At 49.9% G+C, this 21,396-nt stretch overlaps 2 protein-coding genes and 1 pseudogene across 2 annotated transcripts in view; 2 read left to right on the top strand and 1 right to left on the bottom strand.

Moving 5' to 3' along the window:
* Positions 1-21,396, top strand: part of LOC128583500 (immunoglobulin lambda constant 1-like) — an 87,126-nt pseudogene that overhangs the window by 26,561 nt on the left and 39,169 nt on the right.
* Positions 1-21,396, top strand: part of LOC128583485 (immunoglobulin lambda-1 light chain-like) — a 69,265-nt gene that overhangs the window by 13,602 nt on the left and 34,267 nt on the right. The gene's annotated exons all lie outside the window — the stretch shown is intronic.
* LOC128583502 (39S ribosomal protein L42, mitochondrial-like) lies at positions 5,904-6,332 on the bottom strand. The gene has a single exon (XM_053587703.1). It carries the CDS (start codon positions 6,330-6,332, stop codon positions 5,904-5,906), a length of 429 nt encoding a protein of 142 aa, XP_053443678.1.

Here is a 21,396-nt window from a genome sequence, read left to right as displayed (position 1 = left end):
GGGCTGCCCTGGACTCAGGGCCGGGGGTCCCCAAGAGAGACTGGAAACCTCACAGTAATTCTGTACTGTTTGAAACGCTGGTGTCATTTAGGTGTGATTTACTTGTCCTGCTCTTCAAATGGCTGGTTCATGCACTTGCTGAGGTTTGATCGATGGTCCCGGCGGGGAGACAGGGCAGCGTGTGTTCCAGTGTGCAGTGGAAGCTGAGCTCATTCATGGTCATGGGGACTTACAGTGTTAAAGGAGTCCCACCACTGGCAGCAGGAAAAAAAAAAGGCAGGGAAATGGAAAAGGTGTAAAAGTATTACAGGAAATAAATGAACACACGTATTCGCTGGATGTCTGTGCTTGTTCCTCAGTGCAGGTGGGGGAGTCAGCCGGGCGGGGCCTGTGGGGAGGACAAGAAAGCAGGAGGCAGACATCTCCCGGATGTTTACGGGAAATGAATCAGAGTAATATGGAGTGAAATCTTCCCATCAAGCCAAAGTTCATAGAAAGGATGACTGTGGTGTTCACAGAGAGGTGTGATGTCCACCTCCCCCTTCTCACCCCTGGTCATAGCCCCTCGGATCACCACCGTGCAGAGTGGACCTGGCCATCCTCATTTCCCAGGCTGAGAACCTGAGGCCCAGAAAGGACAAACCCCTGGCCCCACCTGGGAAGGCGTAATTCAGAGCCACAGACTTAGGCTCAGGACTCTGGCTCTGCCTGGGAGGGCTGGTTCCTCCTGTGTGTCCCCATGGGTGCCCCACAGGGCCTGCGATTGGGTGGCCTGAGGTGACTGACGTGTTTGGGGGATTCAGTGCTGCAGATGGTTCAGCACGAAGGGTGGGGGCAGGGATGGGGACCTTCTGTAGCTGGGGAGACCTGACCCAGCAAAACAGCAGGTGTTTCCACAGGGTGTGAGGCCACATTTCCTAACAAAGAGACCCTATGTGCCTGTGCCCAGCAGATGGCATTGCAGGGCTGTCCCAGGCCTGGGCAGGCCACAGAGACATGGTCACCTCATAGCAGAGACACTGAAGGGCCAGCCGCTGACTAGGATGAGGGAGGTCAACACATCTTTCCCTTTCCCTTCCCTTTCCCTTATGCATGCAAAACACATGCAAAACATTTAAGTTGCTGCCATCAGAACATGAAATTAATGAATTTCAATCTCCTGTGCAGAGCCCTGCTGTGCAGGGACACAGGAGTTCCTGGGTCCAGCCCAGGGCAGACTCAGGGGAGGAGGCAGCTCAGGACACAGATTTGCATGGCGGCCCCTCCCCTGAGCAGGGATAAGAGAGGGCTGGGCGGCTGGTCTCAGGGGCAGCACTCTGGGGGTCTCCACCATGGCCTGGACTCTGCTCCTCCTCACCCTTCTCACTTGGGTCACAGGTGACACCTCCAGGAAGGGACCTCACGCCTGTCCCTATTCTGCTGCTCCTCAGGCTCCCCTGGAGCTCAGCACTGACTCACTAGCCTGTGTTTTGTTCTCTTTTCAGGGTCCTGGGCCCAGTCTGCCCTGACTCAGCCTCCCTCCATCTCGGGGGCTCCTGGACAGTCGGTCACCATCTCCTGTACTGGGACCAGCAATGATGTTGGGAGGTATAATGATGTTTCCTGGTACCAACAACGCCCGGGCACACTCATGAAACTCCTGATTTATAGTGTCAGCTCTCGGCCCTCCGGGATCCCTGATCGCTTCTCTGGCTCCAAGTCTGGCAACACAGCCTCCATGACCATCTCTGGGGTCCTCCCTGAGGACGAGGCTGATTATTACTGCGGTTCATACAGGAGTGGTAACACTTTACACAGTGGGGCGAGTTCATGGGGATGTGAGACCAAAACCTGCTGTGAATTCACTCGGGTCCTCACTGCTAAGCTCAGGCTCTCATTTGCTCTTTTCTTTGATATTGTTTAATTTGGAAGTAATTTCATGTTTAAAGCTATTGTAACAATAATAGTATAAGTCTCCTTAATCACCTACTTCGAGAATCCCCAATATTTAACATTTTCCCATAAATGCTTTGTTCCTCTCCTTCTTTTTATGTCTTTATAGATACGTATTTTTGGATATGTGAGTCACGTATGTACAGGTGTATTCACATAAACACATATATTTGTTTGTGTTTATATATACCATATACACACCCCCACACACAGGCACGTGCGTACAAAGATTATTCATTTTCTGAATCACTTGAAAGTATATTTCATCCAGAAAGCCCCTAGCCCTTTATATTTTTGGAGGGAAGTATAATTCACATTCCACAAATTTCACCACTGAAAGATGTGCGATTCAGTGGCTTAAGCACATTCATGGGTATACACACCCCTTAACACTCTCTGATCCCAGCCCATCTTAAGACCCATAATAGAAGCAGCTCCGCCTTAGATGTCACACCTGTCCCCACTTCCTCTGTCCCCTGCCATCCACACTGTGTGACTCTGTGGAGGTTCCCATGGTGGGCAGCCCCCTCATCTTACAGTAGGTGGCCCTCTGTCCCAGCTTCTTTGACTCAGCATAATGTTTTGAGGCTCACTCACACAGCAGCATCCATCAGAACTTCATGTGCAGTTTCCACAGATATTAACCTGTGTGTGAATGTGCCACATCTGGTCAGCTCCTACCAGCTGACCGGCTCTCCTTCAGCCCAGGTATCTTCTTCTGTGGCCATCCAAGGGCAGAGTGTCTGTACAGGATTGAAGGCAGGAGATCTCGCCAACGCCATGACTTCCCATGAAGAAATTCAACTATAATATTCATTGTTAGGAACAATGTTGGGAGAAGGTGGGTCTTGATCCTCCTCTCACCCTGCACCATCCCTGCTCCCCTCCTGCCTTCTGAGGGGCACTGGCTGTGTGGCAGTAGCAGGGAGGGGTCATAGTCCCAGCTCTGTGTCACCAGGGCAGCAGGAGAGGCTTTGCCTGCCCCAGGCTGCGTCTGTGTCTCCTCCTGTCTCCTTCAAGAATTCTGAGTGACCTGGTGACCATGACCTCCAAAATGAGGGTGAGGTCTCTCCTCTCCTCTTATCCTTACACCTGTTCATGGAAACCTTCCCTCTTCTAGATGTGTTCGGAGACCCTCCCTATACAGCCTGGGAAAGTACAAGAATTTAGGTGCAATGTATTTTAATTTTCTCTATTCAGTTTACTGTGAGCTGTATCACAGTAAACTAAAGTGTGAGATGAGGTCAACAGTTAGAATTATGAAAGATTAGAAAATGCAACCACCTGTGCCCTCCCTACATCTACTCACCCAAATCACCTGCCTTGTCAGTGCTCATGTGACCAGGTTCCAGCCTTGTGGCCATTCACTCTGTCCCTTTCCTTTACCTGATTTTCAAGTGAGCATCATCCCTGAGGATATGTCCAGTGCTGGGCCAGTGAGCAGCCAGCAGGGGCCAGCAGGGGAAAGAGGGACAATGTGACCATGACAGGAGGCCCTGCACTGACTCAGGTCAGTGTCTGGCTGAGCGCCTTTGTGAGGTGACCAGAGCCTTCTTAAGGACGTAACCAGTAGCTGATCCAGGGGCAAAGGGCAGAGAACCCCCCCACTATGAGGCATCTGCTACTGTTGGGCTGTGTCCAGGTACTGTACGTCTCCTAGGAACTCTACCCAGGCATCCAGTGGTCCACAGCTTCTTCTTTGCTCAGAATGCTTCTTGAGGAATATTCCAAGATCCCTTTCCTGGGATGTGGAGAAGGAGAACATTTTATAAGTTGACAGGGACATGGGTCATGGCTCATGACCAGGACAACCTGACGCAGAGAAGAAGCTCGGTCAGACTCTCCTGCAAGGTACATCTCAGCTCGCCAGATCACACCAGTGCTGTCAGAAGTGTGTCACTGTCAGCTTTTCCAGAAATGAGCTGGACCTTAAAAATATGAGGGGGGAAGCTGGGCTCGGTGGCCCATACCTATAATCCTAGCACTCTTGGAGGCCAAGGTGGGACGATTGCTTGAGCTCAGGAGTTCTGGACCAGCCTGAGAAAGAGCAGGACCTCATCTTTGAACAATACCTGGGAGTTGTGGCGGGCGCCTGTAGTCCCAGCTACCTATGAGGCTGAGGCAAGAAGATCACTTGAGCTAAGAGTTTGAGGTTGCTGTGAACTATGACTCCCTGTCATTCTACTGAGGCCGACAAAGTGAGATTCTGTCTCAAGAGAAAAAAAAACAAATGTGGGAAACGGAACAGTGAGTGGAGGGGGCTGGTCACAGAACTCGGCACCCACTGAGTGGATGGGGCCCCTGGAGTGTCCATGCTGTCTGGTCTCCTGTTCCCATCCAGGGAAGTGTGTGTGACCTCCCTGTCCAGAGCAACCCCCTGGACTCAGCCTCACCACCAGAAGGGTCAGAGGATCCAGACACCCTCCTCCCGTCACTGCCCCACCCAGAGGGCTGAGCTTCCTATAGGCCATCTCTCGTGGCTCTCACTGCACATTTGGGAAGAGGTCCAGGGGATCAGACAATGAAGCTCACTGATTCATCCTGGAAAACGCCCTGCCTACCTCACTGCTGAATATTATTACTATGGTCACCAGATAGCCAAGGGGAGGACTTCTGAGGTCACTGCAGTGATAGTCCTCAATGAGGTAGGTAGCACTTGTCCCAGGATGAGTTCACAAACTTACTGGTCACTGCTTGTACCATGACAGTGCTGATGGGTCATTCCAGAAAAAGAGTCCCAAACTTTCTTTGAAGGGTGGACTAGGGATTGGCATTGCTATGTGGCTTCCCAAGGGGAGACTCCCCAAGGTGACCGTGGTAATATCCAGTGATGTGGTACATAGCCCTTTTCTAGGGTGAGTCTGTGAACTTCATTGTCTGACCTCATGTCTCAGGACTGATCTAGTTAACACTGGTGCCCCTGCTTCCTCCTTCCCAGTCTGCGCTGTTCCCTCTGCTCATGTCTCTGACGTTCCTGTTGCTGGATGTGTGTTCTCAACACTTCCCTGCACTTGAGCGGAGTTTCAGGGAGGAATAGTCAGACCTGTGTCAGTCATGTTCAATGCAGCCTCTGAAGCTGTCTTCACCTGTTGCGTTTTGTCTGCTCTTCAGGGTGTTCCTGCCAACTCTGCTGCTGGGCGTGCTGGGCACTCAGACAACTGGGAATTGCCGGGGCTGCAAACAACTTCCTCCACCCAGGTTACCCCCTCTCAGAGTCAGGCTCAGGTCTAAATGTTAGGTAGATAGCTAGAAATCCAGCTCTCCTAGGGACAAAGGACAAAGGTGGGTTCTCCAGATTCCTATCTTACCTTTTAAGAACATGTTGGTGATGTACAGAATATCAACGCTATGCTAATTTGCTTCTTAAGCATAATTTGAAAACACCTAGACAAGTTTTGACACAATTTGGGAGGTAAAAACTGGCAAATGACTTCTTTCTGGGATCAATGCTTTTTCAATTCAGAAATCTTAATGGAATGAAAATCTCTGAACCTGGAGACACAGGTTCAAGTCCAAAGTGTCTTTTGCCCATTTGTTCTTCATTAAATGTATTGCCCAAACAGCATGTGGGTACAGTTTACAGATCAGGTGAAGGTGGATTCTGTGGTTGTCTCAGTGCCCTGGAGCAGGGAACTGAAGCGTCGTCACCATATCTGCTGGTCCCCATGTGTGCAGACACCACTGTATTTTCTGGCTGACTCAGCAGGAGGCCTGTGCAGCCGTGGCCTGGCTGTGATGGGGCACCTGCCTCCACCTGGCTGCTTCCTGACAGGGTGCACGGGGATGTCCCATTCATGATATTTTGCTTCCTGCAAGACACATTTCTTTTCTTTTCTTTTTTTTTTTTTACGAGAAGGCATTTTATTATTACTATTTTACTATATAACATATTAATGAATATACCACATTGCATTTTCTCAAATGCCATCTGAGGCACATTTTTCTCAGATTCCCCTGAAAAAATCTCAGTATCATCTGTCCTTTGGAGGATTCAGTTTCTTACGACGAGTGTGATACTGTCCACGAGGATACCAACGGTGCTTAGTAGTAAAGAACATTTTGCTAAGTTGTTCTATCATGGGTCCTTGTTCAAGGCATTCACTTTTTTCTGCTAATCTAGTTTTCAGCACTTGATCATGTGTTTCTTCATTATTACACACAGGATCTGGTAGAGGAATAGGTTTTGTGTGTTCATATGGAATGTCCACAGAAGGGTGGTAGCATACTATTGTCCTGCCATCAGATGTCAAAGCAAGCTCCACTTTGCAATTATAGTCATCTGGTAGAGAAGAATATGTAGGTTTATGACAAACACAATATAAAACTCCATTTTGGATTGGAAATAAATGTTTCAAGATACTTCTCTTTGATATCACCCATTTTACTGCTGCTCCAGCCATGGTGCATCAAGATGCTTATGAAAAAAGATGTTTTGAAGAAACACTGCTTTTAAAATCTGCTTCTAGGAAAAATCAATTTTCATCCCTTGACAGTGCTTCACTGTGAGCCCGCCATCTTGTTTCAATCCTGCAAGACACATTTCTGAGAAGGTTCCCCAACTGTTGGCTCCCGATTCAGAAGGATCTCCCAGCCCCTCCTCACCCTGACTAGTTACCCTTCCACAAAGTTCACACTCTGTTTTCTGGCCCCCACAGGGGACAAAGAAGACTTTGCAGGCCATGGAGCTGCGATGGCTTCAGGAGTAGCTCATCATTGCTGGGGTGGGGATCTGCCCTTTTTCCAGTCCTGGGGTGACTCTGTGCACACCTACTTAGCCTAATCTTTGACTGAGACCTCAACTTCCACTTTTCTTATATTCATTTATTGACCCCAGAATACTTACTGTGCTGTTGATTCAATCATTCAGCCTATCTCCCACTCAACAGCCTTCCCTGGGGCTGTGCTGGGGGCTCTCAACTGAAGCTGCCTCATGATGGGTTGTCTGAAAATTACACCCACCACCAGCATACACTTCCAAGGAGTGACCAGTGCAGGGGACACTAGCCCTGCTCCTTGGCCTCTGAGGGGCACACGGCTTGGGTGCAGTTATGATCCTGAGCCCCTCCGCCAGATGCAGGCTGGAGCTAGACTTTACCTCTGCCAGGAGTGTCTCCATTTCTGAACTCTGTTTTTTTTTGTTTTTTTTTTTTTTTTGAGACGGAGTCTCACGGATTTGCCCTTGGTAGAGTACCATGGCATCACAGCTCCCAGTAACCTCAAACTCTTGGGCTTAAGTGATTCTCTTGCCTCAGCCTCCCAAGTAGCTGGGACTACAGGTGTCCACCACAATGCCCAGCTATTGTTCTTGTTGTTGTTGTAGTTGTCATTGTTGTTTAGCAAGCCCAACCCGGGTTCCAACCTGCCACCCTTGCTGTTTATGGCTGGTGTCCTACCCACTCAGCTCTGGGTGCCGAGCCGTTTCTGAACTCTTTTGAGCACACTCCTCAGTAAATCACAGGAGCCAAGTTTCTACCTCAACCCCTGTTTCCTTAAGACTGTGCATGGGGTAGAGTGAAGGGTGAGGCCCCTGTCCTGGTGCTCCATGTCTAAGATTGTCACATGTGCTATTTCTGGTGTCTTTCTGAGCTGTCCCAGGCACAGGGCTCTACCCTGTTCATTCTAGGGCTGCAGAACATTTTATGGTGGTATTTTTAACCAACCAGCCCTCGTGGCTATTATCATCATCAAGATTCTAATCTTACTGATAACATTGGAGTGAGTATCCTTATGCAGATGAATCACCTGAATTTCTAGAAGCATTGTTCTTGTGGGAGATATCTGGAGCAACATGACATTTTACTTCTGATTACCATATGGCTTGAGGTATTTCTTTAGATAAGAACAAGCTTTTATCATTTATTTGATTGGATCTTGGGTTCACCCAAGATAGTTTTACGTCACAATGCTATAATTTTTTCTCTTCTTTTTTATCCTGTGAGCTTTGGGAGTATTTTGGTATCAGAAATAAGATCCTCCTAGATGTAAAATCAGAGAGGGGAGAAAGATAAACAAGCAAGGCCAGTTTGTACCAAAATCTGGAATAATCCAGTATGGACTCTGAGAAAGGAGTCTTAAAAATCAGCATTGACGTTGAAACCAAAAAGAAATGAGATAGTCAAAGTTCTGAGAGAGAAGAAAGAAGAGGAAGAAAAGAAAGAACAGGAAAGGAAACAAGGAAGGAAGGGAGGGAGAAAAGGAGGGAGAAAAGGAGGGAGGGAGGAAGGGGGGGAAGAGGAGGGAGAGAGAGAAGGGCCCAGTGCAATGTTCATGCCTGTAATCCTAGCACTCTGGTCTTAGCACTCTGGGAGGCTGAGACAGGTGGATTGCTTGAGTTCAGGAGTTTGAGACCAGCCTGAGCAAGAGCAAGATCCCATCTCTAAAAATACCTGGGTGTTGTGGCCAGATTCCCAGCTACTTGGGAGGCCGAGCCCAAAAGTGTGAGGTTCCCATGAGCTGTGATGCCACGGTACTCTACCCAGGGTGACAAAGTAAGACACTGTGTCAAAATAAATAAATAAATAAATAAATAAATAAATAAATAAAGAGAGAGAGAGAGAGGGGAAGGAAAGAAGGAAGAAATGGAGGGAGGAAGGAAGAGAGAGAGAGAAAGAATAAGACTTAGCTGTATCAGATATTTATATAAATGAAAAAATTGTAAAACTCATTATTTAACAATGAGATAAAGAAGAAAGCTTGAGCTATTAAACTGAAGATCTTCAAAATGAACAGCTGGGAAAAGAATGGCTCCTCGTTAGTGGACATATACTTTGTTTGTTTGTTTGAGACAGAGTCTCACTATATTGCCCTCGGTAGAGTGCTGTGGCATCACAACTCACAGCAACCTCTAACTCAGTCGTTCTCAACTTTCCTAATACCGTGACCCTTTAATATAGTTTCTAGGGGGTTGCGACCCACAGGTTGAGAACCGCTGCTCTAACTCTTGGGCTTAAGCTATTCTCTTGCCTCAGCCTCCCTGTAGGATAATATTTAGAAATAAACTTATCCTACATCAAGCACACAAAGTAAATTCAGTGTGAGTTTAAAATGACTTGCTTTTCTTCCAGAGGCTTAAGAGATCTGGACCCCCCCTGGGTTACTCACAGAGTTAGGCTTGTTTGGAGTTGTAAAATTCCTTAGGCCTTTTCTCTGAAGCTGTATGCCTAGTGAAGCCTGAGATCCAAGGGCATGCCACCCTTCCTCAGAGATACGGGCCAGAGGGTTGACATATGTTAACAACATATTGTCAGAGGTCTATAGGTGCTCTGCCCCGAGAAAAGGACACAGTCATTACTTCATACTGAGTAAACTGAGTGAATGCTTGAAGATATTCTTCTATTAACTCTGTTCCCCTGTGACTACTTTCATCTTTGTGACCTGCTCGGAAATTAGTCAATGTTTAGAAGAAGAGGTTTACTACAAAGTGATTGTATTGATATGATAACAAAATATTTCCTTTCAAGTTAAATTTCCTTTCATGTTAAATTTCAAACAGGTAAAAGAAGATAACGATGAGACTAACAGATGATAGATTAAGTGTGTACGTGACTGGAAAAGTATAAAACCTAAACTTGGAATAAAGAATTTTGCTATATGCCATCCCACGGTGTATAGTCTGTTTCTTGACTCAATAATTACAGGAGCGAGTTTATACCCACGGCAAAGCTGCTGTTCGTTCGCGTCTCCGGTCATGCAACACTCCCAAGTAGCTGGGACTACAGGTGCCCACCACAACACCTGGCTATTTTTCAGTTGTAGTTGTCATTGTTTGGCTGGCCCGGGCTGGATTCGAACCCACCAGCCTCAGTGTATATGGCTGGCACCCTCGCCACTGAGCTACAGGCTTCAAGTCAATGGACATGTACTTACGTTGCAAATTATCATTTTCCATAACATGATTGTCTCCCTTTATGTGGGGTATAAGGACAGATCTCCTAGGAAACCCTCCTTCCCCACTGCCAAGGACACTCAGTCCTTGAAAACACATCAAAGGAACCTCAGATTCAAGCAGGGAAGCTGCACTTTTGCATAAGCATTGGGGATCTGTATTTGGGGGTCTGTATTTACACATCAGCAGGCTGGTGCTCAAGCCTAAAACTGGAATTTGCAGTTGAACATGCATACAACAGTGTGACAGATTCAGTTTCTTTGGAGCACGCTCTTTCTGTCTGGGATTTATCTTAATTAATTGGGACATATTATGTTCTTTAAACAATTCAAGTTCTGGTATTTTAAATTTTATTTTCTGTATCAACTATGGCTCTTTTCCATACACTGCTGAAGATACCCACATCTAACTCCACACATCCAATGGCTGCTGCTTATTAACTTAATTTCTACGGACATTTAAATTATTACCAAAACGATTTCAAGAGCAGACACATCCAATTACCCCACATCTAACTCCACACATTGCTGACACCTATTTGCTCTGTGTCTTTCAATTTTAGCAAATTAACTGAAACGTTGACTTTTCTGGACACTCAGATGCTATCAGGGAGGACAGGTGAAACTCCCCAAAGCTTTTATTGTTAAAAGAATCAGGTTGAAGCAGATCTCACGTCCCACCACACTTGATTAGGTGACTTGTAGATGAGATTTGGGTCTCGCAGAGGATGCCAAGTTAGTGTCAGTGTCCCTAATACAGACGGCCAGGATCACCTGCTCTGGTGACAAATTTAATGAAAGATACATCTACTGGTACCAACAGAAAGCAGACCAGGCCCCTGTGCAGGTGATATACAAACATAGTAAGTGGCCCTCAGGGATTCCTCGGAGGTTTTCTGGGTCCAGCTCAGGGAACAAGGCGGGGCCCAGGCTGGGGACGAGGCTGATTATTACTGTGGCAGAAGTGATGTCAGTGGGAACAGCTGGCAGTGACTCACAGTGACGCAGACAGATGGGGATGTGGGACAGGAACCTCCCTAGCCTCACTCTCACTCTCTGAGCTCCAACCCTGACCTTGGTCTCAACTCACCCAGGTCCTTGTCAATGCAGCCCAGTCAGCACAGAAAGCCCTCCACTGAATTGTGATGTTCCCAGAAACAGTTTCATTTCAATTCCACTCAACTCCGAACATTAAATCAGTTCCCTTCAAAAAGCAGCACACAGGTTCATGGTTTGCAAAATGTGTCTAGTTCGCTTGGTTTGTGCTATAAAAACCCACAGTCTCTTCATTTGTCATCACAGAGTCTGGAAGGAGTGGGGTCCATTCTCCTACCTTCTGTCCCTGATATGTGGCCCTTGGGACAGGATAAAGCCCTGGGAGCCGAGTAGATCCCCTTTTCAGGGTGACATTTGCTGATGTGTCAGGACAGCTCTGGGAGTGTGAGGACAGGGTCTGTCTGCTGGTTCATGTGCAAAAGGACCCATGTCCCTGAGCCTCTCAGATGTGACCAGAGTCACACTCTGTGTGGCACAAACACAAGTTCTGTCCATCATTCATGGATCAATGCCACTCCTTATTTCTAGCTTCAAAATTAACACTTTTGCAGCAAACACTGCACTAGGAATAATCAGGAAACCAGGGCATGAGAGGGGTCCTGGGGCTCCCAGGGCTGCACTGAGCCCAGGCTTGTCACCCTGTATTGAAAATCTCTCTTCCCAGGGAGCATGCCCCAGGCTGAGCGTCTCCCATGTCTGTGACTTTCAAATTTTGATAATTTGAAAATGCCGAGTGTTGACATTTTTAGAGAAAAAGAAGACAAGCTTCTTGTAGGTCCCCTCCCATGACAGCTGATGTCTAATTTGCAAGGAAAGGGGGTGGCGCATAAAACTTTGTACCATGTCAACAGACCCTGGGTTGTCCACTTGCCCTGTTGTATTCACAGGATCCATGAGACCAGGGCAGGAACTCCGGGATCCTTCCAGAGATACAGATGGTAAAACGCTTCTCTAGTTACTTCTGATAAAACCTCTTTGATGGGCTTCTGATCAGCCCAAAGGATGCAGAAGGCTGGCCACCCTCCCAGGCCCTGCCCTGCCCCTGTTCACGTGCAGCAGCGCCCCCACAGGTGGCTGGGAGAGCCCACAGAGCTTCTCCATCTAAAACACATTGGGTGAGGGTTTCCCCATGCCCTTCTCCTCAGACCAGGCTGGTCCCAGTGACCTGAGAAGGGGTTGTTGTCAGAGGTTTGGAGCTCCCGATCCTCCTTTTCTCAGATGCTCCTGAGGGACAATGGGATTGTCACTCCCTCTCCCCGACTCATCTCTTCTCTGTCCAGTGCACACCCCTGATTCTGTGCTCCTGGGGCATAGAACAGATGTAGTGATGGGCACCCACAGGGCATCCCAGGAAGCTGATCCAGTACCTGAGGCCCAGGTGACTGCACACGTCTCCACGGGGAAGAGGGACCAGGAACCCCTCCCCAGCTTGCCAGCCCTAGGTGAGTTAGGGAAGGGCTGGGTGGTTGTGCTGAACCCCCCGAGTCTCACCTGTCTCTATCCCAGAGCACCATCCTGGAGGCCCTCATATGTTCTAAGCTCGGGTTAAAGGAACCTCCCATTTTACCTGGAACCCCCCCCCACCACCACACTTAAGTCCACATCATTCCTGCCCCAAATCCTTCATGTCTGCAGATGTCACCATGGATCTGACATGATCTGAATCTTATGCCCCCTCAAGTTGCCAGTGTCCCATCTGATCCACAAATCCACCAGGTTCCTCCCCACAGAGGGCTGACTGAGCTCTTCCCCTCACACTCCCTGTCTCTTGTGCCCTTTTAAAGTCCTGATCGCAGTTCCAGAGAAAAAGACCTCTTAACATGTTAGTGTGTCTGTCTGCTATGTTCTGTCTAACATCCTTATTAGTTACCTGCATGGAGTTGATAGTAAAGTTTCTATGACTGGATTTATTTGTGTATGGTCAGAAATGCTGTTTTACTGAAAAATCACACACATGACATACAGAGTTACAGAAACAGAGAAGCCTATTTTTCTTTGCAAAGCAAGTCAGAGATTCCAGTACTTCCTTGAAGGCGCCAGGATCTTTTTATGTCCAGGTTCCACCCTGACTGTGATGTTGGCTTTGTTATCATTCCTGGTGTCACAAGTGTCACCATGGCTGCTCTAGCTCCAACCATCACACCTAAATTCAGGAGGAAAGGAGCAGTGGAAATCCAACAGGTTTCTTTCCTTCATGTGAGCAATGGTACCCTGAGAAGAAACAGACACTGCCCCTGACAGCCATGGGCCAGCTGTGGGCCACCCAGTCAGTCCTGGCTGTGAGAGACCTGGGGGGCAGGTGGTGATATTATTGAATGCATAGAGCAGACAGTGCTCAGGGAGAAGGTGGTGGGAACTGCTCAGGATCAGGGATCTGAGTTAGGACCCTGCAACTGCTGAGCTCTGTGTTGTCACCTGTGGAAAGGAGTAAGGAGAAACAGACAGTGTCATGTGTGAGCTCAGCATGGCCTGGAGAGAGACCTGGACATACTCGTGGGTGGAGATGTTGGCCAAGACTATGAGACCATTGGTGGGAAAGACTCCTGGTGGGTTAGGGTGGGTCTGCCAGTGGTTGCCCCTCTCTCCCCGGTCTCCTGGGCTAAGCCTCTCTGGAAACCACAGAGCTCCTCAGGCAGCAGCCTGTGACTTGGGCTCATTTACATCCTGGGCAGCTGTCTCCACCAGGAGATAAGACAGGCCTGGGAGGCCCCTGCCCAGTCCGGGCCTCGGAAGCAACCTAGGGGGTATCTCCACCATGACCTGGACCCCTGTCCTCCCTGGCCTCCTGGCTCACTGCACAGGTGCTGCCCCAGGGGCCCCACCCGCCCAGCCTCAGGGCTCAGGACAAGCCTGGGCCTGACTCAGAACTCAGCAGAGCCCTATATATGGAGTGCAGGGGCGTCCTGAAACAGCTGCAGGCTGCGAGCCGGTGGGGCTGAGATCCCAAAACTGTGCTCACGGGTCCTTTGAAGGACCCTCCATCCATGGAGAGTGCAGAACTTTTGCTGTGAGCCCTCTGGTTTCAGAACATTTATTACTCTCTCTTGCCAGTGCCCCACCTGATTCACAAATCCACCAGGTTCCTCCCCACAGAGGAGGGACTTGCAGGGTTTGTGGCCTCCTATGAGCTCACTCAGCCACCCTCGCTTTCAGTGGCCCTGGGACAGACAACAAGGTTCACCTGTGCGGGAAACAACATTGGAAGGAAAAATGCTTACTGGTATCAGCAGAAGCCAGGCCAGTCCCCTGTGCTGGTCATCTATGAAGACAGTAAGAGGCCCCCAGGGATCCCTGAGCGATTCTCAGGCTCTAACTCAGAGAACATGGCCACTCTGACCATCAGCGGGGCCCAGGCTGGGGATGAGGCCAACTATTACTGTCAGGTGTGGGACAGCGACCCTGCTCACAGTGACGCAGGCAGATGGGGAAGTGAGTCACCAACTCCTGCCCCATTTGTGTCACCCTTTCCCTCTTGTCAAGGAGGATTACAGATGCTGCCCTGAGCAGGGTTGGCCCCCACAGGCAGGCTTTGCAGAGGTTGGTGGTGGGTGGACATTGCCAGGCAGAGCAGACATGGAGACCAGCTTGAGCAAGAGTGAGCCACCATCTTCACTAAATATAGAAAAACTAGCCAGGTGGGCAGCACCTGTGGCTCAAAGGGGTAAGGCGCTGGCCCCATATGCCGGAGGTGGTGGGTTCAAACCCAGCCCCGGCCAAAAACTGCAAAAAAGAAAACAAGAAAGAAAAACTAGCCAGGCATTGTGGTGGGCACCCAGCAACTCATAAGGCTGAGGCAGGAGGATGACCTGAGCCCGGGAGTTTGTGGTTGCTGTGAGCTGTGATGACACCACTGCACACTACCAGGGGAGAGAGAGGGAGACCCTGTTTAAGAAAAAAAAAGGAGGAGGAGGAGGAAGGCGAGGAGGAGGTGGGGTCGGGGGACTTGAAGAAGCAGGGAAAGAAGAAGAAGAGAGATGAAGGAGGAGCAGAGCCATCAACAACTAAGTCAGCATCTCATGAATAACTGCCCATTGATTACATGTAGAAATGATCTATTTTTGATATGTTGGGTATCCTAAATTATATCGGATCATTATTTTGTCTTTTCGATTGTATGTGGTGATGGCACATCATACGGCTGTAGGACACAGCAGCTCTGGCCCCTTCAGGTGACAGGTGCTTCTGAGCAACCAGGTGCAGGAAGCCCCGCCTCCTCCACAGGACCCGAGTGTGAGCCCAGGGAGAGGCGCTGGAGCCGGCCGGAGAGACGAGGCCACGGTGTGGGCCAGCTGCTGGTGCAGGGGACTGAGCCTTAGCCCTGCACCTGCTCCATCCTAGATGAGCCCCGTCAGCTCCCCAGGGAGCCAGCTGGGCCTGCCTGAGCTCAGGATGGGGGACCTGGGAATTGTGGCTGTGTGGTCAGTGATGTCCTGTCTTGTGTTATGTCTACCAAGGCACAAGTGCACACCACAAGGACCTCCATTTGGTAATGGAGATGACAAGGACTTGTTCCAAAATCCACAGGTGCCCACTGGCACTCATGTGTGGGCTGTCTCAGTATCACAAGGTTCCAGTTGTTGTCACCATGTCCCGTATCATGGTGGAGACTGCAGGGTTCTGGGCCCCACTCAGCAGGACAGCTCACACCACGGCCTGGCCTGCTGCAGAGCCTCCTGCCCTGGGGCCCATAGCCCATGGGTGACCTTCCCTGGCTTCTCGTGTGTGACACAAACAATATCCCCAAATGCACAACATGCTGCTTCTGGAAACCCGTGTGACCTCCGAAGCTTTATTCCCTTCCTCGTGGAAACTGTGGATATAGTGATGTGTGTTCTGCTTTGTGAGAGACACTCAGCATGACCCTGACAGCTACACCCTAAACATCTCAGCTCTCGTGGAGGGAGGAGTCCCATGGTCTGCCCCACCCTCAGGAGGGCAGGGGTCTCACCAGAGCTTGCAGGTCCCCTGCCAGGCAATGCACATCTGACCCAGTGACCACAGCATGGCAGAGCCTTGGGTGTTCTCCCGGTGTCCAGATGGCCCAGCCCCCATGGAGTGGGTCATGACAGGGAAGGGAGGGTGATGACTCTGGGGACAAGTGTGAGCGGCTGCCTTGTCCATGCACCATGGGTGCCCTGGCTCTGACCCTCACCTTCTGGGACCCATTCAACTCTTTTTTTTTTTTTTTTAATTAACTCATAGCTGTGTACATTAATGTGATCATCGGGCACCATACACTGGTTTTATAGACTGTTTGACACATTTTCATCAAACTGGTTGACATAGCCTTCCTGGCATTTTCTTAGTTACTGTGTTAAGACATTTACATTCTACATTTACTAAGTTTCACATGTACCCTTGTAAGATGCACCGCAGGTGTAATCCCACCAATCACCCTCCCTCCGCCCATCCTCCCCCCTCCCTCCCCTCCCTTTCCCCCTTCCCCATATTCTTAGGTTATAACTGGGTTATAGCTTTCATGTGAAAGCCATAAATTAGCTTCATAGTAGGGCTGAGTACATTGGATACTTTTTCTTCCATTCTTGAGACACTTTACTAGGAAGAATATGTTCCAGCTCCATCCATGTAAACATGAAAGAGGTAAAGTCTCCATCTTTCTTTAAGGTTGCATAATATTCCATGGTGTACATATACCACAATTTATTAATCCATTTGTGGATCGATGCACTTGGGCTTTTTCCATGACTTAGCAATTATGGATTGGGCTGCAATAAACATTCTGGTACAAATATCTTTGTTGTAATGTGATTTTTGGTCTTCTGGGTATATACCTAGTAGAGGAATTATAGGATTGAATGGCAGATCTATTTTAGATCTCTAAGTGTTCTCCAAACATCTTTCCAAAAGGAACGTATTAGTGCGCATTCCCACCAGCAGTGTAGAAGTGTGCCCTTTTCTCCGCATCCACGCCAACATCTCTGGTCTTGGGATTCCATTCAACTCTTTTAGGGGCTGGTTTCATGAACTCACATATGGGCCTTGGATGTGGTCACAGACCCCACAGGAGAGGACAGGTGTCTCAGACAGTGTGACCAGCTGGAAATCCTCTTCCTCTCAGTGAAAACCAGCCCAAGGGCGCTCCAGGAGACATGTCTCATGTGGTTTTTGAGATGAGGAGTCTCTGCTCCTGTGCTGAGATGCGACTAAAACCGCTGAGGATGCCCAAATACTACCTTGGCTCCTTTCTCTAAATTCTCTTCATTTTATCCCCAGGGACCAAATTCAACTAACGTGACTGAGGGGTGTGTGCAGAGACTCTCTCTGGGGTGGTGAGAGCTGTGGGGAAAGGTCCAGGAGAAGGCGGAGAGCCCTTTCGATATTCCTACTGCTGCTTAACTGTGTCCTTAGAAATGATGATGAGGGTAAAGTACAAGGCTGATTTTACTAGTGCAAAATAAAAATGTTTTGCACACCCTGTAGTGAAAAGAAAAGCAGTTTACTGCTAAATCAGACATCTCGTAACAATTGCAAATACACTCAAATACTCAGTGTTTCTCCTTTTCTATATACTGACACCTGATTCTCTGTCTCTCTCTCTCACTGTGTCTTTGAATCTATAAACTATGCCCTTGTGTTCCCTCCAAGGTCACACTTCTCCACTTGCTGCCCAAATGGTTATTACGCCTGGTTACTTTGTTAATAATCACACTGGTTAAAATTCCCAAGCTCACACTTGGCTGTCAGCTGTGTTGGGCCAGCATTTCCCAAGCAAGGCTACTTGCAATTTTATATTGTAAGTAGGGCCCTTTCTCTGCACGGCAGGACTGAGCCGGCTTTGCCGTGCGATGCACGCACTGTGCCCCAGGACTGGGCTCTCTGTGTGCTGCTGAGATCTGCCGGCTGTGTCAGAGGGACGGTGTCCAACATTGTGTCCATTTCAAACTAACCCTCATGGGGAAGACCACCACAGCTGCTTGGCACTGATCTGCACAGAGGGACACAGGGGGCTGGGGTGTCCTACCCCTGACACGCATTAGGGGACAGGGTGTGCTGGAGGAAGCGGGGGGAAGGAACCTGCTGTCTAAAGGCGGATTTCCCACCCCGAATCTCAGCTGCCCATCACCCATCTGGCCTGTGTGCACCAGGAAAATGTGGGTCATGTGGGCCACAGGTGAGGGGACTGTGAGGAGTTCACATTTCCCGTGTCCACCCTTGGCTGTGTCACTCGGCCTTGTACAAACCCACCCTTACACCCTGTTCTCCAGAGTGGGCCTGACTCTCAATCAGTGACTCTGGGAAGTGCAGACAGGTGCAGGGGCCGGGCCCTTCAGGGACAATTTCCATCCCATGAGCCAGTGAGTACTGCTCTACAAGGACCAGGGTTTCAATGGACGACCTGCTGGAGTGACCAGAAAACTAAATCTTAGAAAACCACAATGACAAGGGAGTTCGGACCCATTTGCAGGCTGTGGGGTGGAGTGAGCAGAGCTCCGTGAGACTGAGGGTCACTGGGAGCTCCTGGGAGATCTGAGCTGGGAAGTGACAGGGATTCCTGCCCTTTCAGCACAACCTGGGACAAGTGAGGGACCCTGACCTTCTGTTCCCTGAGAATGTGGGACTCTAGAGAGAAGGACTGATGTCTTCTTCACACTATTCACTGGGGACAGAGAAGCTGATGGTGACAGTGATGAGGAGGATGCGAGTGCACAGCTGAGCTCTAGTGGCAGGAACTTCCGGGGCTCCCAGTGACCTGCAGCTGCTCTGACTGGGAAGGAGAGACTCGGTTTTGCTTCCCAAATAGGGACGAAGTCTGGCACCATATCTGTAGTCATGGGTATGTCTCTGGACCTTCTTGCTTTTTGGAAGAGCTACAGCTTGCCCTCCACCTCCCACCCCTTCAGTCACAAAGCAGGAATCAGACAAGGGAATTTCTGCACTCACAGGGGGTTACAGAAGCCGCACTCTCCTGGCTCCCTGCACACAGCATATGGACCTCTGTGTGTGGCTGTGCAGGACAGCTGGTCACACTGGTACCCAGTGAGGCTGGACTGCCTTGTCCCCACCCTCCCAGGTGACAGGTGCTGTGAGGGAAGCTGGGGGAGGAAAGTTCCTGCTCTGAGTGTCCTCCCCCAGCAGGGGGCGGCAGAGCTGCAGCCTGGAGTGGCAGGAGGGAGGTTGGGGCTGCCCAGGGGGCCTGTCCTGGCTGCAGTGACAGGTCCCCTCACTGTGGGACCACAGACCCCTCACACTCCACACCTCATGCCCTGTGCAGAGACAGTGACCCTGGTGCCCTCACAGAGACAATGGGCCTAGGTCACATCCTCAGTCAGGTGGGTTCTGGTGCCTTTTCCAAGTTCACAGGAAACATTGAAAAGACACTTGCCAAGAGTGGAAGAAATGAGGGTGACAGACACTAGTGAGCTGTGGGGAGGGGATGTCACAGAAGAGGTGACACCCTGTGTGCAGTGACACTGGAGTGTGACGCCCCCACAGAAGGTGTGTGGTGACCCCAGACTGTGGAGTCAGAAATCACTACCCAGCGTCTAAATGACACAGGACCTGATCTAGGGGAAATGACTAGGTGGGACCTCTGTGATTCTGGGGACCCGCAGGGAAGACAGAGGAGGAGGAATATGGTGGCCTGTGTGTCCCTCATGCTGGGTCCGCTGTGATCTGTCATCTCAGCAGCTCCCAGCTCAGCCCCATGGCCAGGCTCCTGGAAGGAGCAGAGCCCTGCTGAGCCTGGCCTACGACACACCACAGCCAGAATGGTTGGGACAGTGCTAGTGGGGTCAGTGCTCAGGGAGGGGACTGTGATCCCAGGCCTTGGATCCTGAGTCTGATTTGCATCCTGATAAGCAGATGTGGGAAGGTGGGTCCTCACCCCTCCCTGCTCAGTCCTGTCTAAGCCCTCAGCTGGTTCAGTGACTTGCCTCAAAGAGGAGGTCCTGAGATAGTAATTTGCATAAACCCCAAACCCTCACTGCCCTACAGGGCCTCCAAGGGAATAAGAGAACCCGAGGGAGCCCAGCTGTCCTGCAAAGTCAGAGGCAGAGCTGTGGGGGTGTCGCCATGGCCTGGAGCCCTCTCCTGCTCCCCCTCCTCACTCTCTGCACAGGTGCTGCCTCTAGGTCCTACCCCAGATCAGCCCCCACAGGACCCTGATGGGCCGGTGTGGATCAGGAGCTCAGCCCAGCACGGTTTCTGGGCAGGGCCCCTGGGAAGGGTCTTTAATTCTTATGCAATTTCTTCTCTTCTCTCTTGCAGGTTCCGTGTTTTCCTATGAGCTGACACAGCTGTCCTCGGTGTCAGTGTCCCTAGGACAGACAGCAAGGATCACCTGTTCCGGTGATAAACTTGACAAAGAATACATCTCCTGGTACCAGCAGAAAGCAGGCCAGGCCCCTGTGCTGGTGATATATAAAGATAGCCAGCGGCCCTCGGGGATCCCTGAGCGGTTCTCTGGGTCCAGCTCAGGGAACACGGCCACCCTGACCATCAGCGGGGCCCAGGCTGGGGATGAGGCCGATTATTACTGTGCCAGACCTGATGGCAGTGGGAGCAGCTGGCAGTGACTCACAGTGACACAGACAGATGGGGATGTGGGACAGGAACCTCCCTAGCCTCACTCTCACTCTCTGAGCTGTGACCATGACGTTGGTCTCAACTCACTCAGTTCCTTGTCAACGTACCCAGGGAACACACATAGCATGCCACTTGAATTGTGATTTCCCCACATCTCGCTCACATGTTTAATCCACACAAGATGTTGCATTTGTTCAGTTCCCTCAGCAGCAGCTCACAGGTTCACGGGAGGGAGAATGTGTCCAGCTGACCTGGTGCCTGTTCTAGAAACCCATATTCTCTTATCTGTCAACACGGAGTCTGGAAGGAGAGTGGTCTGGACTCCTGCATTCTGTGCCTCAGATTGTTGCCTTGGGAAAGGATGAAGCCCTGGGAGCCGAGTAGATGTTGTTCTCAGGATGACATTTGCTTATGTGTCAGGACAGCTCTGGGAGTGTGCGGACAGGGTCTGTCCTGCTGCTTCCTGAGCAGAAGGGCACATGTCCCTGAGCCTCCCCTGGCTGACCAGAGTCATCCTCTCTGTGGCAGAAGCGCCAGCTCGTCCATCATTAATGACATCAAGGCCACTCCTTATTTCTAGCTCCAAAATTAACTCTTTGTAATGAAACCCTGGACTAGGAATCATCAGGAAACCAGCACCGGAGTAGGGTCCGGGGCCTCCCAGGGTGCACCGAGCTGGTGCTTGTTGCACCATAAGAAAAATCTCTGTTCCCTGTGCCACAGGCTGAGGGTCTCCCATAAATGTGCCTTTTGCTCTAAAAACTTTACTTTTAGGTTTCCTTGATAATTTCAAAATATCAAGTGTAGAAATGATTAGAGAGAAAGAAGAGAAGCTTCCTGTAGGTCCCCTCCCATGACAGTGGATGTCTGATTTTCAAGAAGGGGGATGACAGATAAAAAGGAAATCACTCCTCTCTGACAACTGTAATTAGACTGTTGCGAGCACTGTTCCCATGTCATGTCTGCTGACCCTGAGCT

This window comes from Nycticebus coucang, chromosome 4, assembly GCF_027406575.1.
Source record: "Nycticebus coucang isolate mNycCou1 chromosome 4, mNycCou1.pri, whole genome shotgun sequence".
Lineage (NCBI taxonomy): Eukaryota > Metazoa > Chordata > Mammalia > Primates > Lorisidae > Nycticebus > Nycticebus coucang.
Note: the sequence above shows the minus strand (reverse complement) of the source record. Positions and strands in the feature narration are given on the sequence as shown.

Bases quoted from the DNA above. Each gene is read 5' to 3' on its own strand.
- LOC128583502 (XM_053587703.1), bottom strand. From the start codon at position 6,332: ATGGCTGGAGCAGCAGTAAAATGGGTGATATCAAAGAGAAGTATCTTG.